Source organism: Diadema antillarum, unplaced genomic scaffold (genome assembly GCF_040938485.1).
Source record: "Diadema antillarum isolate AM-2024a unplaced genomic scaffold, OU_Dant_1.0 seq00001233_RagTag, whole genome shotgun sequence".
Taxonomy (NCBI): Eukaryota; Metazoa; Echinodermata; class Echinoidea; order Diadematoida; family Diadematidae; genus Diadema; species Diadema antillarum.
The window spans coordinates 241,818-261,736 of NW_027272021.1; the positions used below are offsets into that span (position 1 = coordinate 241,818).

Genomic DNA, 19,919 nt, shown 5'->3' on the forward strand with positions numbered 1-19,919 from the left:
ATGTTTGGTATCTTGTCGTGTGTATGCTAACAAGAAAGGAATGCTCTACCTTTTACAATGTTGATGGTGTGAGTTATGTATTTGGACTTTGTCTCTTTGCAAGAGAAGTTTACAAGGACTCATGATGCATTATCATTTCTTGTGAAACAAAACAAGAACAAAGTGCAAACACAGATACAGGTCTTCTATGAAAAATGTGTCTGAGACAAGCCACCCCTCCCCCTTGTCATCTTTTTATCATTCTGTTGTTGTTGTTGTTGTTGTTGATAATGAAACTAAATGGACAAATATGCCTCAATATCTTAAGCATAAAAAATTAGTTTATGATTGACTATTTTCATCACATCCACTACACAACTAACACTTTATAGTTTCCAGCTTCCAAGTGAAATTATGATATTGTGCGTATAAGAGCTGTAATGACCACCGGTATGCACAAAAAGAGATATGAGCATACGCAAAAATTTTTTTATACAATTTTTTTTCCCTCATTGTCCTGGCTACTATGGCTCAAACAAATTTGAAACATTTCTATACAATTTGACACCTACTATTCTTTTATAAAATGCATGTTAAACATAATGGTATCGATGTCATCAGAACCAGCCGTAGAACTTTAAGGTTTCACAATGTTTTTACCAGATTGCACTTTAAATGTTTAAAGTAGGAGTTGCAGAAGGGTTTTGAGGATGGGGCTGTGTGTGCTTTTGAATGTTTTTGCTACTGATTCAAAGTCTGGTCACATCCTCTAATTTGGGGGCTAACAGTGTGGACAAAGTCAGGTTTTATATTGAGTAAATCTACTCAATGCATTTCTGTCTGCTGGTCCACCCAACTTTCTTGTGAGTTTTCTGAAGTTTTGAGGTTTACATACATTGTATATTGGTTCCCAACCGCATCTGAAGAGGTGCATGTATTTATGCACATACAGGCTTTAATCTTGAACTAGGAATATCAATGGAATGATATTACTTTGAATGTGATGCCCATTTATGATATCTAAAATAGAGTCTTATCAAGTATGTATGAAATGTGTCAAGATAGAAATCACGCAATGCATGATGGGAACTTGAGCTGGAGGGTATGTTAATTTTTTCCCCAGCTGATTACAGCCCATAAAGTTATGTTGAAAATACCTGTAAATAAGACAGGAAATAGAGCTACCTGGAGAAGACAAGGTATTCTTTCACTCTACTTGTAACTGTACTCCTACTCTGGAACTGATTAAGCATTAGACTTCTTGCCTAGAAATGACAAGATCAAGTGCTTTCATCACAAAAGAACATAAGAAGCTGCAGCAGTCATGTTCCACTCAAAATGTCATCCAAGAATGCAAAACACCAAGCTACATCAAACCTACATGCACATAAATGGCTTGCTATCCATCAATAAACTAATGTTGATATGTCATTTATCTCTCCTGGACCCCATTTCATAAAATGTTGATATGATAGCAACTCTTGCTGGAATGGCAACTGTCATGGTAATGACATGAATTCAGCTTCCTGATTGGCTGTTGCTATGGGAAGTTGCCATTCCAGCTAGAGTTGCTATCTCAACATCTTTTATGAAATGGTGCCCAGGTGTATGATCCATAGATTTGTAAAGAAATAGATGTACTAGAAAATTTCGTGCTTTGACTGGAGCTCAAATGCTCTTTTCCTTTTTGTCTTGTCAGAAAAATAATAACGAAAATCAAGGCGGCAAACTCTTTTTCCTTGTAGAACTGAACTCTTAAATATTATGCTTTTTTGTCTGTCTTGAAAGCAGATATTTCATCAAATATTAGCATCTATGGATAATATAAATACTTGATGCCCCTGCCTTTCTATAGGCAAAATATTGCAAAATTGATAGTAGAAAAAGAAAATCATTCCTGTCTCGTTTACCATTGGAAAAAAACGTGTAAAACTCCCTCTATTGAACATGTCAGTAAAATACTGACTTAGTCATATGCTTGTGTTTTGTTGCCATGGAAACCCCAGGACCTGAATCTGAAGGATGTTCTCCAGCTCCTACTCTCCCTCATGGCAGAAAACATCAACGGCCTTGCTGTCGCCTTCGACAGGAAGAATGGCATCAGGTAAACACTGTTCCCTTGTACAGTCTCAAGCCAAATATTGAGGGGATTTATCGGTTCATTTATTGTTTTCAGAAATGTATTGCCACATTATTGGCCGGTGATCTTTATGTCATTTGTATACTGAGATCAGCAGTTGTCAATCAACTGTCAGGTAGTGATAGTAGAGCTCAGCTTTGTGCGTGATAATTGAAGAAGACTTTTAAATTTTTGTTTATCATGCACAAACATAGACATGACTTGAGTTTTTTTCTTGCAGTGCTCCCATTTATTGAAATAAAGCCAATGTCTTTTCTCCCCTTCTGTCTCTCTCTTTTTCATCCTCCCCCTCCCCTCCACTTCCTCCTCATTCATTTTCCATCCTTCACAGAACGGTCTTCAAGCTGCTAGCATCCAGTGATGAGGCAATTAGGGCCCTGTCACTCAAATGTCTCTCACTCTTTCTCAGCAGACTTCCCCACAAGTAAGTCAACCAGTTTCTTCTGCTCTAATTGTTAGTCATCTATCTAAAATTAATTTTCTTGTACTTTTACCATTACTAATTTCACATTATATTCATCTTATATGATTTTTTTTTCATACTTCAAGGTATATCACTGTTTAGTATGTATTTTGTGTAAGCTGTAGAGTGTGTGTTGTTACAAGTACCTTTTCTCCATTTTATAAGTTTTTGAAGGACAGTCTTTTTCTACTTGAGGGAACCGGAGGCATTATTGTTTACTGTTTTTGTTGCAATCTTCTAATTCTCAAGGTCTTCACTCATGAAGAGAGAATCATGTTTAGAGTTGGAATTTCTTTCGCTGTCAGTGTCCTAATAATATGATGTACATACTTTTCCTCAAATATTTTTTCAGTTTCTTTTACCCCTGTGAACCATGGGTGCCAGAGGCCTTATTTCATCCTAGTAGTCTAGATAAAACTTTTTTCTTATTAGTGTTTTCAACTGAAGAGAAAGAGTATGAGGAAACTGAAAAGGCAAAAGCAGTCTAGAATTAAGATCTCAAGTAGGGAGAGAAAGAGAATAAAGAATTTGGCTATCCACATATCAAAGTCAATTTTTATTAATAGAACTCTATACTTTGAAAGACACATTGTCTGATACAACTTTCTAAAATACAAAATTATCAGATGGTATATCATAATGTTTGTAACAGTTACGGATATTAATTTACTGTAACAGCCATCCCATAAATTACAGCCATGGCCTATGTGTACACCCACACAATAAAACAGAAACATCTGGTTGAATATATTTTGTCAAAGTTGAAATGAATGAGACCAGCTAAGCATGGAAGATGAATGTAGAATCTAGCAGCATGGCAGTGACCAGTGATCTTTTCTCCACTTGTCTCATTGTGTGTTTGTTTCAGGAGGAAGATGGATCTGATGTATGCCCACAACCTCTATTCCCTGCTTGGTGAGAGGATGCAGCTCACCTCCAACACACTCACCCTCACCATGTACAACTGTCTCTTTGAGGTACTCTTCAATCAATCATGGCATAAAATGTCAACAATACTGGAGTGTATTGCAGTGTCTATTGACTTTACATCCTTGTGCCTCCCAAAGGCCACTTGTTACTGGTAGAGTATTGACATTCTAGACGAGTGTCTTCTTGTTTCCTATCAAAATATTTAGTAGACCCATCTTGTCACTGGCTTTCTGTGAAAACATATGTTAATTCATAGGACCTTCCTAACATTCAATAGAATTGTAAAGCAAACATTTGTGTTGACTATTATGAGAGCTATACAATTTGATACAATCAGAGTTTGTCCCAGTACTCATTCTCACATCTGTTATATTTCTTACATTGCTGATCATGGGATTGGATATATGAACACATAGAAATGCACATTGTGTGTGTGTTTTGTGTTTGTATTTTCCTGTAAAACTGCAACAGATATTGCTTCAACTCTTTGCTATTTTTTTTCCCCAGAATGTCTATGTATGTATGTACTACACGGAACTTCATTGATAAAACTCAAGAGTGAATATCTGTGGGCATTGATTTAATTTCAGCTTCTGACAGAGCGAGTGAGTCTACAGGTGATGAGAACAAGGCATCCTGAGCCGGACAAAACCTACCGTGTCATGAATCCAGGTTGGCTTCTAGGAATACTATCTTCATCACTGAGTGTACCTCTCTTCCTCTTCTTTATTTATTCTTTTTTTTTTTTTTTTTTTTTTTTTTGGGGGGGGGGAGAAAGATGAAGGTTCATATAAGCCCTTGACTCACTATTCCCTACCTGATGCTTTGATAATGGTGATGACAGAACCTCTGGGAGAACACTGTTGACATTGTAGAGGCCACCCTTTGGTGAATTAGAGCACATCATTATCATGTCATTAGTGATCCAGCTGCATAGAATCCTACAGTGCTGCTTGCAAAGAGGAAGGCAGAAGCATGACAAAATGACAAATCAAATTCATGCCAAGGAAATCATGAGTATGTCAATTTTAACAGGCATAGAGAAGAAGTATGCAAATTGCATCAACCAAACCTAAGAATAAATGACAAGTGTTTCGCATCATAAAATTGCCAACATCTTTTTGGTATAAAGAACCAGAAACTCATCAATTGTCACGTGAATTTTGAGACCAGTGTCAGAAATCTTCAGCAGCCTTATTAACAAGTGAGAATATTTTGTTTCTCACATAAATTTTGTGATATTGGTAATGAACAAGAAAGTATGAGCAGATCATTGCTTGTGACTGTGACTTCAAGATGCCTAATTTTGAGTGAAAATGCCATTATGCCTTCACATCAAGAGTTCTATAAATTCTTTTAGATTATTCCTGATTTTGATGTATTACTTTTCACATACCTTTAGTTTACATTTCAAGGGCTTTTCATCTCCTGATTATAAAATAACACTGCATGAGTTCAACTGTTGTTGTTGTCATAAAATGATTTTGATATGTCTCAACTATCCACATTCTGCTTTGTTGTTTTGCTAATATCCCATCATGGTTTGCAAATGTCCTTCAATAATACTTTATGATCAATCTACGAACTGCACCTTTCTATCAGGAATGTTCCATGTGATTGCTAGACTCCTGCGCCAGTCTGTTCCAAGCACAGAGTCCATGGACGTCAGGAGACTGTTCCTCTCCGACATGATTCTTCTCTTCAACAACAGCAGGGAGAACCGCAGGTCAGTGTACACTGACTTGTCTTGTGTCTCAAAATTATGAGCCCTATTAATCCTCCTGTCCTTGATACAATGTAGTTAGAAACAATGCCAACCTGCAACTGTTTAGTTCAGAATCAACCCCAGTTGATGTTTTGCATGTCTCAGTAGTGTTCCATGCATGTTATTTATTGTCTTTATTATTATTATTTTTCTCTTTTTTTTTTAAGCGAGAGAGAAACCTAGACAGAATGGAAGGGGGGAGATGGAGAAGGGTGCTGAATTAATTTTGTTCCATGAGTTACAATGTAGCTGTGAATATTCATAACATAGTAAAACTGTAACTGCAGACATCATGTAAATATCTCAGCTCAACAGTCACTTTATATTAATTATCACTTCCTGTACATCTCCAGATGATCCCCCCCCAAAAAAAAAAAAAAAAAAAAACAGAAAAAAAAATGGCATAACAGGATCTGTAATTCTTTATTCACAATTTGATGCCAAGAAATAGGTGTCCTTTCATGGTAAGTTGCCTCTTGTATGAATACAATGAATGAGTTATGAAAATGAAAACAAGAAGAGGAAGAACCAAGTGACACGGAGACAGAAAGGAATATGACAATATGTCAGACATTGTGAGTAACCTGAAAGTCATCAGTTTATCACTTCAAGCCAATTTCAGTTTGTTTCTGTCCTATACCCACCCATATTCCTACAATCGTATTCATGTGGCCATGCCTGAAATCCTGAATTGCTAGAAACCACCCCCCCCCCCCACTATCCTTCATGATAGAAAGTGGAAGAAGTAACGCAACCAATGGTTGAACCAATATTCCCCTTTCTGTCCCAGACCTGTAAATGCTATTGAAATGATCATCATTTGTGACTAAACTCTGTCAACTCACAGGATTCTGCTGCAGTGTTCTGTCTGGCAAGACTGGATGATTTCACTCTCATACATCTACCCAAAGAATGAGGAGGAGAAGCGCATCTCAGAGATGGTGTACTCCCTGCTGCGGATGTTGCTGCACCACGCCATGAAGTACGAGTGGGGCGGTTGGCGGGTCTGGGTCGACACTCTCTCCATACTGCATTCCAAGGTTTGCCAAGCAATCACTTTAAATACTTCTTGATGCTAGTGGCATTTTCCTCATGTCTTCTCTGTAAGGGACATTATTTGCTATCTCTTCAAAGTAAATGTCATGGCAGTTTAATCATATGTGATATAATTCCTACTTCATTGAGAACAGTCTGACAAGGGAGAGAAATATGGACAGGAAGAAGTGAGAATATGATATTTTGCTTCTTGATCAAAGAATCAAATTTCTTTTCTCGCAACCAAATCACCCTATATACTGTTTTCTCGCCGAGAATTACTGTTTGTTTATTTGTTTGTGACAACAGGTCACATATCTATTATATACAACATGTGTGTGTGTCGAGATAGAATTACAAGTGGCTGCATGTATCAGTATGGGAATGACTCAGGAATGTATATAACCTCAATAGGTGTCACTTGAGGATCACAAGAATGACCTCCTCAAGGCCTACACCCATTACCAAAACCAGCAGGGGGAGGATGGTAGCCCACGTCGCATCCCCCTCAACATCTCTGAGGCTGTGGTGGCTGCAACCCGCCCAGGGACCAGTGGAGCCCAGCCGGATCACTCCATCAGTGCCCTTGCCGCTATGACTGGGGGTGATGGCTTTGAGTATGAGGTCATTGAGGATGACCCCAACAACCCGTACCCGCCGAGGGACAGAATGGTGACAGGTTTGTCATGAGATGGTGATACCAATTTTCATTGGAAAAGTACTGCAATTGTCATTGCCCCATACTTCAACTGAACATGGCAAAAAACTGAGTGTCTTCTGCAATAGGAAAGCACAATAATGTAACACAATGCAAACAACATGTAGTTGTCTATTGCAAAAAGAGATGGTATTTGGTATAGATCAAAGTTCATGATGATAGTTCGATTTGGTTAAGTTGTTAAAATGAGCATGATCTAAAGGCTGAAGTAAGTTATTGTAATCACTCTGTCTGTAATCTCTCCTGCTTTTTCTCTCTCAAGTCACCCATTACCTGTAAATTTCTTTAGTCTCATCTTCTTCAAAAAAGAATTGTCCAGTTTCAAGCAAAGTTTGCAAGAATCATTCTAAGAGGAAGGGGATGTATTAATGGATGCAAGGTCTCCTGATTTTGCAGGAGGCTGCCTGAAAATATCTTGTCCACACCAGAGAATATAAAAGTCTCTCTGATTTTGGAATTATTTTGGCTCACTGAGATGCATGTAGTACATAAGGGTCTCCCTGATTGTTGTGTGGGAATGTTGGCAGACTTCAGGAGGGCTCTTGTCGCAGGACCTACAAGACCCAAAACTGTATAAATTTCAAAGTTTTTTTACCCCATATCCAGAACTTGTACAACCAAGTTGTATTTTAGAAGTAAGGAAGATATGTTGTTTGTAGCAGTTACAGTGATGTCCCATTTGAGCCCCTAAGGAAGTGAAATGTTTTAGAAAAAGTGTGAAATTGTGAAAATAGTCTTCCCTGTAGAAGACCTGTGTGATTGAAGCTTGGAAGAGTTGGTTCTCGGGATGATAGGATAAGCCAACTTTATATTTTAATGGTACATACACTTGTATGTCCCACATTTGGACACAAGAAGCAGAGTCCCAAAGCCATGCTTCACAAATACAGAGCACTGATGATAAAATAGAAAGAAAAAAAAGTGTTCTCTAAATGCAGCAGTCCATACTTCAGATTTTTTTTTTGTAGATCCATTTGTTGGGAATAGAGAAAAGTTGTCACAGTTCAAGACATGTCTCCAGCAATGTAATTAAACCTTTTATTAGTTTCTTCAAAATATTCTCCAAAGTATTCTTGTAATTTCATAATTTTCCTCATTTTTATCTGATTTTGATCAAACTTTTGCTGTTGTACTTGTAAGATTTTGCTCTTTCTTATCAGACTAACTGATAAATGGACTGGAATTCCTCTTTGATTTCCAAAAACCCTCTGCAGAGCAGGTCAGAAAGCTTGTCACCAGATCAGCATAGTTTATGGAAATCAGCCTTGAAGTACTGATGAATATGTGTTGGTTCAGAAACTGTTATGGTACAAATATCTTGACCTCTCATTTGCAATTTTTCAGGCCTGCAGGCCTTGATGGATTTTCATGGAAAACATTTGTTCTAGAGAAGATTTATGTGTAATGGTTATATGTGAAGAAAATATCTGTGTGTGTGTATGTCTTTTGAACCTGAGGGGATGTAAGACTTTCTTTCCCAGATGATAAAACCTCTCTGATTCTCAGGTGAGAATTCATATGTGATATGGTAGGACTGCAAAATATTAAGAAACATATCCATTTTGTGGTGTATTCAAATCAAAGACACTGAAGAATTATAACAGGTATAAATGTCAGTTAAGGTGATATAAAAAGACAAAAGAGTTTCTATACAATTTAGGTTTCAGCTTGTTTTTGTTGGAATTAGAGTCTTTCTTACTGACACTTTATGTATCATGTATTGATTTAACATGCAAAATCAATACATTGATATATACTGGATGATTGTCAGCTTTCGAGAGAACCATTATCAGAGCAAACATCTGCAGTATTTTATAGCTGGTACCCCATATAAAAGTTAAAAAAAAAAAAAAAAGCCTGAAGGATATATCAAAGCAAAACAGAATTATGGAGCTGCTCATCCAAGATTTCACTCAATATATTTTTCTCCCCATTTTCATAATCTCACAGAAGCTGAGCTGGAAAAGCGTCGACGTGACTTAGAGGTCAGGGACTTCTTGAATGAAGTCATCAACAAGGTCGTCACGATAGTGGGTAGTGGAGGGTCAGGCGAGGGTGCTACAGCTGCTTCACCATCCAGCGCTGATGGAGAAGAGGAGGTAAGATCCACATGTGGTTTAAATACCTTGTTAAACCACCTGATGTGTTTGCTGCAAGATTGTGGCAGGGGTTGCATTGTTACAACTGACTCATTGTGACTACCAACTGAGTGATGTGATGTTGCAACACACAATGCACTGTATGCTTTGCAGTGTATGGTTTCTACACTTGACCTTTACTGTGCTCTATATACCAATGACACATCCACAAATACAGTGTACACTTCACAGTGTAATACACTTGACCCTTACAAATTGTACTTTGCTTTATGTACTTATGACACATCCACAAAGACAGTGTACACTTCACAGTATAACTACACTTTGCTTTATTTACTAATGATGTATCCACAATACAGTGTGCACTTCACAGTGTAACTACACCTAGACCCTTATTGTGCTTTATTAACCAGTGGCACATCCACAAGACAGTGTACACACCACATTGTATGATTTCTATTTACAATTGGCACTTCCACTGAATTGCTTTCTTTACCAAGTGGCACAAGGTGTCTTGAAACTTTGGTTTGGCAATGAATGGATATTATTAAGGCCTCCTTTCTTCTCTATTGCAAGACTCCACACTAACTTTTTTTTTTTTGTGACCCAACAATAAAATTCAGTGTCCTTAAAGAAATAGTGTGCTGCAAAAGCCACATATTGTTATTAAGTAATAAGGAAAAAAAATTGAAAATGAAATAGTTTAAATAAACATTCACATAATTATAAAGCATGATAACTCTATGAAAATTAGCTGGTATTATAAAGGGCTTTTAAATACCATGTACAGTGACTTAGTTCTCCAAGTATAACACATTCAATGTTGTATTGAGGCATAATTTGTTTTTTTGGTTTTTTTTTTTCCATGACACCACATATTCTGAAATGATAGTATTCAACGCAGAAGTGTGCAAGTGTACTTTATTCTAATTTCAGATTGATAAAATTTCATTTTGAATATGTGACCATAACGAAAAAAATAAGTTGGGCCAAATTTTGCTGAAAAATAAACTGAGTGTGGCCGTGGAGACTAGTGGTGATCTTGCAACTTTGGTTGTGGCAGCTAGCTGAAATGTGTGCAGTTATCAAGCACTGAACACTGAGCAATTCCATCCTTCTCTTGATGAGATAAACACATAAAAACGATGCACACACTCACAAATTTTGGTGGCTCAACCAGGCCACCAAAACATATCATTTCATAAATAGTGGTGGCCTATGACCCTTGCTTCAAATGTCCTTCGCTATCATAGTATTGACCTTCGTGTGGGACTATGATGTTGTTGAGTGGGATATCTCACTCATATTATAGTCAAGTTCTGGGGTGATTTCAATGAATGGGAAAATTAGATGGCATGACAAACTCCAGCTAAAATGCCTTGGTACATAAAGGTTGAAATTTACTCAGTAAATGTTACACTTTGCAGTCAACAGTTTGTAAATTTAAAGCTACCTGAATGGTACACTGTACAGCATAACAATGAATGGCATATCAAATTTACACTTCAAGCTCTGTGTAGTAGTGTGACCATTACACTTTGACTGGACACAATACAGTCCACCTTTTGCAATCTACACATGATTGTACACCTGACAATTTTATCTGACACCTTTACATTTGTGACCCTTTACCATGAAACCAATGCTACTGCTGAGCATCCATTTTCTGGTTGGTCTTTTCTTCAATTTTGGCAACTTATCAGGATAACATGGTGGCTGGTTACAAATTACAACACATTACTATACTCTCAACACACTCTGTACTGAACAGTTTTGCAGTGTTAAATTGTTCACATAACACAGCTGCACCTTTCACACTGTGGCCATCTTGTGTCAATGCACAGAGCACCAGTCCCTCCAATGACAGCCCAGCTGTTCTCCCGCTGGCCAACATCACCACTAATGAGCAGATCCTCCAGGCTGACTTCAACACCCAGTTGCCCCTTGAGGAGCAGGTGCGCCAGATGGAGGTGGGTGCCAGTGGGGGGAGCGGGGGAGGGGACACGCCCACCCAGCGGGTCTTCAGCCCAGGACCCCACCAGGTAACCAGAACCAAAACATTAAATACCCCTCCACTGAAAGCACCAACACCAAGTAGAGCCTCACCACTGTTGATGTTTTTTTTTTTTTTTAAATGTACATACTGTACATCACTTAGTCTCTTCATTTTCATAGACAAGGGTAGACTCAGTCTAGAAAGCATCAAAATCTTACTTTCGTAGGTTGCCAAAAGCTAACCCCCCCCCCCCCCCCCCCACCAGTCACACCCATATTTTTGTTCTCCTCGTCACTATGAAATTCATTTTGCTGGTCTGTAAGTTTTGATAAATCATCTATTAAAAGAAGATCTTGGCTCTGTAGATGGGCACATAGGAAAGTGGGGTGTGTCATGCAAATTCCTCTTCCACATTGTTATATCATCCCATCCTCATTTCTCCCAAGTTTAAGAAGTTGGGCTTGACTGAAGAAAAACATCAGTGTAGTGTAACAGCTTCTTTCAAATCATTGCATGACTATATTTCATCAGTCTTTTTTTCCACTGTTGTCTTGACCTAGAAATATCCCCATAAGCATTGTTTAAACTGAAATAGTGCAAACTGGCTAAAGTTTGATTTAAAATCAAACAATTAGAAAGTTTCAACATTTTAGATTTTTGACATGCTTTCTCCAAAAAAAGAAAGAAAAGAAACTAAGGAAGTAGACACTGATGTCATCTCATGCTGTCTCCACATGGGACTGTGCTTGATATGAAAAAGACTTTTTTTTCTCAGTGATTCAGCAACTCTGACTCCCTTAATTATAAAGCTCTCCTTTGCTTAGACAATTGAGTATATACATGGACGGGTTGCTTCACAGTTCTAGGCCTTTGTGCTTCACAGAATCTGAGAAAATTGGAGGAACAGACTCCTGCATCTCACCAAGCTTTGAATTCACTAGAAGCATTGGTTTGCCCCCTCCTTCTGCAGAACCCAAACCATAGAATTCAGGGTTTTCTGCTCATGTGTGTGTGTGTGTGTGTGTGTGTCTGGTAGCTGCTGTAGATACTCAGATGATGTGTTAACATGAGTAGCTGTTGACACACAGTCAGTTGTATCACGTACCACTAACATCTAGATTGATGGCCTTCTTTTTGGATGACAGTGTGCTCTTTTTGCCTCACTTTATCTGGTGCACCATTTCATACTAATGCTGTGAACCAGCAAATTACTCAAGACATTCCTTTTTTACACTCTTATCTGCTTATTCTTAATTGTCTTCCTAATGAAATTTATTGTTAAAGAATCTGTGTGAAATCTACTTATCATGACTGATAGAGCACTATGTAAATCCACACCTAGTTTAGGATTTCATGGACTACCCATGAGGAAACACAATCATAAGATGTGATAGGGACCATAAAATCCACTGCTGATAAAAAGCCTGTAGATTTATTTGGAATAGAACTGACTGTGACTCTCAGTCCCCTCACTAGGGTGAGATCAGGGGACTGAGAGTGAGATGGCATGATAAACCAACAGTGAAGGACTTTTTTTTTCATCCAAAAATTGAGAAAAAACAGTGACTTTAAACTCAATGAAAATTTCTACAAAACTCACACGATTTACCTACAATATTCCTGACAGAACTAACATAAATTCACACCACATTATCATCGTAAAAGTACGCAGTCAATCACCACCGTTGCGGGGTACGCTAGCTGCCTAGCTGCCAGTGCACTGGGACGGCAGCTTGGACAGCAGCTATACATTAACATTGTGTCTCCCATATCCGGCCAATTCGCTTATCCGGATGAGCGCCGGTCCTGACATGGCCGGATAATGGAGGTCGAAACTGTACTTGAGGGAATATTTTTGCCTAAAGTTTATCGTAACTTTGTGTCAGACCTCACCTTCATGTGCATGTGGTGTAATGTTATCCTTAGAAGAGGCTATGTTTTAAAAGGGATCAGTTTTGATAGCATCAATTGGGATATTTCCCCCAAGACTACACTGAACCTGTATATCTCTTGTATGGCATTAATGAACTGGGAAGTGTAAGACTTGTTACAGACTGAATACACAATTGAGTGTGTGACTCAGCCAATCCGTCTTATAAATGCAGAGTCTTGCACTTCATGTCATGCAAAAATAATCTACTATTGCAATTATTCAATTAGCATTTATTTTAGGCATACTTCTGCTTGCTGAACATATAGTCCACTATTCCATAGTGTAGGTACAAAGTGTACAACAGCTACATACACTCTTTCAATACCCCTGCATTTGTATTAAAGAAGCATGGAAGAAAGTTAGCATACATCCATCTGGGAGTAGAATCAGTTTTGATAATTATTTTTACATATAAATAACAAATTTCTTTTTCATCTTTTGTAGTCATCTTATAGTGATGTAAGTATAATTCCTCTTTCTGTGTCTCTGTGTCATGTTTTATGTATACTCTGACATTCTGCCAGTTTACATCATGCAAATTCATGTTCTTTTATTTGGGTTTTTATTTTGGAAAAAAAAAATTGAGTTCAGTTGAATTGTAACAGTAACAGTTCTTGGAAATGTGTATTGTAACAGTAACAGTTCTTAGAAATGGTCACTGTTGAGAATCAGAGTTTTAGTAAAACCTTTGTTGTATTTTGGGGTTGGTTTAGTAACTGTCATTCATAGTGCTTCAGCAAGGAAGGTACATGTAATGCATAAGTGTGATCCCAAACAGAAATGCAAAGTTGTACTGTGCATTAAGCATTGTAGTCTCTGGAATGATGTTGGAAAAAAAAAAGCCCCAAAACATCCACACACACCTTGTTAAGTGAATGCAACTTTCATTGCAAGCAGAATCACAGACAAGACCCAGCCAACCATCAAGCAATGTGCAATTATTGCATTCAAGTAACCTTGGGTTGTGCAGAGATACTTTGCAGATACAGTGTATTCATAAATACAAAAATTACATTTTCTTCAAAGAGCTTTTTACTAAGATATCTGTTTTAAGATGGGTAATGAGCAGTGGTAAAGTCAGTGGAATCCTTGTTAGTATCTATGTTGTTTCTAGTATGCTTATAGCTCCCTGTTATTGTATGATTGTCAGGATGTCAAATCTTGTACTGAAAGGAATACAAAGAACTAGTTTTCAAAGGCACTGCATTCAACTCCTCATTTTTGCCATATTTTGTTGTTTTGTTTTGTTGTGTTGTGGGTTGTTGTTTTTTTTTTTTTTTGGGGGGGGGGGTAGGTGGTAGGTGGCAAAGTCTTGTGTCACAGTGCACCCTTTGTGTTCTGCCTTAGATGCATTATTTCACTGCAACAACAGCTTCTGAATGTTGGTGGTTTTTGACACATTCTACAGATACACAAAGTTCATGATGGAATTTCTTAAACACAGTATGTCAATGCAAATTTTCAATGTCATTGTGTTCACATTTGTAGGATCTGTTAAGAGCTAGAAACTATTCAGTGTTGTGTACATTTTCAGGAATTCCAACCAATCAGACACCTCAAACTCGCTTTCAAAATTGTGTAGTTCCACATAAGGCATGCAGATATTAAAGGTATTAGCCCACATTTGTAAACCTGCAGCAATTGGTCTCATAGTTAGCATGGAGTTTGGGTATGATTGCAGTAACACCTGTGCAAAATTTCGTTCCAATTAGTCCATTACTTTCATAAAAATAAATAAAAAATGCACCGTATGCATGCGTATAACGCTCGCTAGCTCCGGTCCATGTATGTACTACATGCATGCGATACATGTGTAAGTTACATGTACGTAGCTAGCCCGCGCTCGTAATTCGATTTTGGGTCGGGTTGACCCGGTTTGAAAATTGATTTTAAAACGATGATTTTCTCTCTTTTATCGAATGGTATAGACAAAGAGCAACAGGTGAGGTATGTTTACTGTTATAACTTGTACTTGAAGTCATATTGGACCTGTTTTATGCAGTTTTGATTTTCGTGGGTTTGCAAATGTGGGCTAATACCTTTAAGAGCCCAATGGACATTTTGAAAGGACATATTCAGTTTTAAAAACCCTTGAGGTAAACTAGTCTAACTAATACAGAAAGTTGACTTTATTACTGTCATTTTTGGCAAGATTTTAACTCTTTATGTGCCATGGTGAAAACCACCCTATTTGCCACATTATTCTGAGACACCAACGATGTCATGCTTTGAGAAACATTCTGTTTTTGTGCCTTCGCCCCGAAGTGGTGCCGGAGGCATTATGTTTTCGGGTTGTCCGTCTGTCCGTCCGTCCGTAATGAATTTTGTGGACAGCTAAACTAAAAAAACCTTTTGAGGTATCCTAATGAAACTTGGCATGTATGTGTATTAGGGGGTGAAGTTGTGCCTATCAACTTTTGGGTGCACATGCTCAGGGTCAAAGGTCAAAAGGTCAAGGTCAAATACGTAAAAATTTCACTATTTCCACCATATCTATGCAATGCCTAAAGATATTTTCTTGAAACTTAGTGTATACATGTATTACCCAATTAAGATTCTCTGGTGAAAGTTTGGGGTCATGAGGTCAAAGGTCAAAAGGTCAAGTAAAAATATTAAAACATCACTTTTTTCTCCGTACCTTGGAAATTGTTTGAGGTATCTTCATGGAACATAGTATATATACATGTACTGACTGGCAGTGATTATCTAGAGAATTTAGGGTTCATGGGGTCAAAGGTCAGGGGTCAAAGGTCAAGGGCAATACTTCAAAATTTTACTATTTCCCTCATATTTATGCAATGCCAGCAGGATTTTTTTTTACACTTGGTGTATGCATGTATAACCTAATAGAGATTCTCTGGAAACTTCCTTTCTTTTTTTCTTTTTTTTTTTTGCTTCAAAGGTCAAAAGGTCAAAGATCAAAGGGAAAGTGCTGAACTAACTTTTTCCTCCATATCTCGGAAGTGGCTCAAGTTATCTTGAAACTTACTATATATTTATGCATGTTCTGCCTGACAGTGATTATCCTATGAATTTTAGGGTCAAAGGCCAGATGAAAATGGAAACAATGTACTTTTCGATACAGAAATTGCACTTTTTTCTCCATACCTTGAAAATTACTCAATGCATAAACTTATGAATGGGTCAAAGTCAAGTTAAAGTTCTTAAATCCCCAAATACATGCTCTCCTTTTCATCCAATCAAACCTAGGTCAAGGAAGGTGAACATTCGACACATTTGTGACAAACTTGTCATTTTAATATTTTGCCAATTTTGTGAAAATGTAATCACACATTGACCACATGTACTATAGATAGACCTATTAGGAGAATCATGCATTATGGCGGAGGCATACCAGTCACCTTAGCGACATTTCTAGTTCAAATCTATGTTACTTCTATAGATTTTCATTCAGCTGGATATAAATGAGTAAAGTTGTAGAGAAAATGCTAAGCTTTGATTTGATGTAACGTGTATGACAAATCTATGATTGTTTTTCTGTCAAATGACTCGTATAGCTAAATTATTGTAAAGGCACGACTGTTGCACACAAAACAGTGACAGAAACTTAGAATTTACACCTAAATCCAGTAGTGAACACCGTTTGTTAGTCAGTCATGACATAAAAATGCAAGCCATATGTGAGAAGAACGAAAGTGCAAGAAACGCTTTCATCACATGTTCATTGTACAGTGGCATTTGGCGATTTATCGATCGGTTTGGGCGGGTTTGTGCGTTTGAGCAGAATATACGAAGTTGGCACGCCGTTGACTGAGTCGGACGTGCGAACGTGGCACATAAAGAGTTTAAAAGCCACTGATTATGTCACTTCATTGGCATTGGTTAATGCCATGTCTGTTTTTTCTTTGTATGTTTACCATGTCAACGATATCCAGGCTCCCTACCGTATCCCAGAATTCCAGTGGTCTCACATGCACCAGAGGATGATGTCCGACCTGCTGTTTGCCATAGAGACAGATGTCCAGGTCTGGAGGAGGTGAGGCCTGATAAAACATTCTACCATCATGCTGATAGAATGAAGATGAAAGTATTGTTAATAAATGGCCAACCAGAAAAGGCATACCAAATTTAATAGAATACTGAGTAGAATGGAATGACATTCTACTCCTGTCTGCCTTAATCTGTTTCATTTATTTTCTGCTGTCATCTTGCCTCTTCTCTGTGCTTTCTTTTTGTTTCAGTGAATGCTTCATTCCATTGTATTTCTTTATCATATTACCTTTATTTGATTCTGTTAGGTTTCATTTCATTATGTTTGAATACTATAATCCTATTCTATGTCGTACTGTTCTGTATTATGCTGTGCTGCTGAAATCATTGTATCCAATTTGTAGTATTTTAGTTTCTTCAACCAGGCCTAGTGCTGAAAGAAAGCCCTCAAACTACTAAGTAAGTATAGTTTGATATGTTACTTCACCTCATCTTGAACTCGTTCTATTCTTCTTATAGCCACAGCACCAGGACTGTCATTGACTATGTGAATGCGGGAGAGAACACCATCTTTGTTCAGAATGTGACCCAGATGATATCACAAATCATGGATGTCCTCATCTACTCCTGTGGTGGAATCCTCCCACTCCTCTCAGCTGCCACATCCAGGAATGTTAGTATACTACCACTACCCCGCCCCTTTTCTGCCTCTTCCCTCACCCTTCCCCACTCCTTCCCCACCACTTTCCTGCCCCTTCCCCACCCCAGTCAAAGTTGTTTTTTTGTTTCCTTTTATTGGATATTACATGTATGAGATGAAAAGTTTATACGTTTTCAGCAGAAAGTGTAGAGTCGTATTTTTAAACACTCTGCAGCGTCCTGCTTTGCCCACGTAAACTACATGTCAGTTTTACTTTGAATACACACATACATGATAGTGACATGTACAGCCGTGCTTGCGTGCGTGTGAGTGTCAAATGAACATGATAATGGCTAACACAATCCATATCATGTTGATATGAGTGATGTGAGGCTACCCTAAAAGTTCTAGCGTTATGTACCGCATTATCTTGGCGGTGTAACACACCTGAAAATATAGGACTAAACCAGTGAAATCAACAAGGTGCTGACTGAATGCAGTATTATCTGCCCCATTAGTCCTTCAGTACTGTAAAACTACAGAGAAACATGGAATTCAAGGAAATGGTGTTGTGCCATTCATCTTGTCTATAGTACATTAGTCATAAGCTTCTTATAGTTCTGCATGCCATAGTGATAACAAACAAGGAGAGAGAGAAAGAGAGACAGGGCACCTAGGAAAAACAAAGCTGACAAAGTCACATGCTGTCTTGGCTAGAAGCTGAATATTGTAGACATGACTTGGCATCTGGTGCATAGTTGGTAAATAGGGCATGGATTTTTTTTTTTTTTTTTTGAGAGAGAGAGAGAGAGAGAGATTAAATGCCAAGGATTTGCTTTTAACATAAGATATTACATTACATGTGCATGTATGTATTCCGAAATCTGTCTTCTGAGAAAGTTATAGCTGTATTACTGTAGATGATATAATTTTTATAGGTCCTGTTTACCTTCGGGAACAGCGATTTAAAAAATGTTCAAGATATCATATTTGATGCATATGTGTAGGTCTGTTGCATCACAAAACATCCTACCTAAAATTTTGTGCAATAAAGCCTAAAATGTAAGGAGATATCACTATTTTTCTCATTAAACCATAACTGTAGACAGTTTAGTCTGGCAACCTTTTATTATAACTATTGTTCATATTTTGTGTATTTAACAATACTTAACATTAATTATATGGATTAAGATTTTTACAGTGGTTGTTTCCATCCCAAACTCACATTTTTGAACTATTTTAAAGCACTAATGCTGGGTTTTTGTTTCATCTGCAAATGGTAAGGTATGCCTTTAATAATTGCATGCACACATAAATCCAAGCTTCTCCTCCATCTGATCCACAAAAAAAACAACAAAAATTGTAGTAAAATTTGAGAGATCTGTTATTAAAACATAGACTAATAGTAGTGTGCTTTGCTAGATTTCTCTGAAATCAAGAGGGAGAATACAGTGTACATTAGAGTGAGGGGATGAAAGAAATGATGCTTTGCTACTAACAAGTCTGTATTACATAATTCTGTGGTGAAGACCTGTCCTTCTCTTTCAACAGATAATGAAAATACTTTGAAGAATGATGCATTCCTAACCGTTAGCCCATATTTTGTGGTGATGACTTTTTTCTTTCTCTACAGCCTTGTGATCAGCAGGATCTCATCATGATGCCGCTATTCTATGTAAAGTGTGAACGTTGACTGCATACATAGATGCATGGCAGATTACTGCTATTTCTTTTTTTTTTTATCTGCTCCAATAGAAAGCATGCACACATGGATTGCCATCTCAGAAACTGCTTCCACATGCCTCTCTGATGTGTTAATTTGCATCCTTATCATATTAGAAAGAAAAATTATGCGCTCTGTCAAAGTTGGTGTTTATCACAACAAATAAGCACGTCACACATTTTGATTATTGCGTTTGTGTTATCTTAAAGTTTGCTTTTCAGGCATTAACATTAAGTTGCACTTGATGACAACATAACTCTAACACTGTTTTGAATCAATGAGTAGTTTATATTCATGGCAATTTGATTAAGACCAGGCTTTCAAAAAATGCACAGGTTCAAGTTGGAATGATATATTTTACCATTTTACCTACAGGTTAAAGTTACACCACTAAGTCCCATAGCCCACATTTCTGTGGTTTGATTTTGTTTCTTTTTATTATAGTTTTATCATTCATTTTTAATGTTTTTTAAGGTAGTATAATAATTTCTTGTTCAATCCAGCCTTATTCTAGTAATTTACTATTGTTTATTTTATTTGCAGAATT

General features: G+C 37.5%; 1 protein-coding gene across 10 annotated transcripts in view; it reads left to right on the plus strand.

Annotated features, from left to right (window-relative positions):
* The window catches only part of LOC139745071 (neurobeachin-like), a 444,680-nt gene that overhangs the window by 170,608 nt on the left and 254,153 nt on the right, over positions 1-19,919 (plus strand). For 6 of the 10 annotated variants that reach the window (XM_071655484.1, XM_071655489.1, XM_071655485.1 and 3 more), the window contains 12 exons: positions 1,986-2,083; positions 2,451-2,543; positions 3,451-3,559; positions 4,103-4,184; positions 5,115-5,238; positions 6,125-6,317; positions 6,727-6,991; positions 8,981-9,129; positions 10,974-11,171; positions 16,955-17,055; positions 17,529-17,682; positions 19,283-19,324. In XM_071655484.1, coding sequence (XP_071511585.1) covers positions 1,986-2,083; positions 2,451-2,543; positions 3,451-3,559; positions 4,103-4,184; positions 5,115-5,238; positions 6,125-6,317; positions 6,727-6,991; positions 8,981-9,129; positions 10,974-11,171; positions 16,955-17,055; positions 17,529-17,682; positions 19,283-19,324 — 1,608 coding nt within the window. The remainder of the gene's footprint in view (positions 1-1,985; positions 2,084-2,450; positions 2,544-3,450; positions 3,560-4,102; positions 4,185-5,114; positions 5,239-6,124; positions 6,318-6,726; positions 6,992-8,980; positions 9,130-10,973; positions 11,172-16,954; positions 17,056-17,528; positions 17,683-19,282; positions 19,325-19,919) is intronic. The other 4 variants (XM_071655490.1, XM_071655491.1, XM_071655488.1 and 1 more) reach the window with 4 other exon arrangements.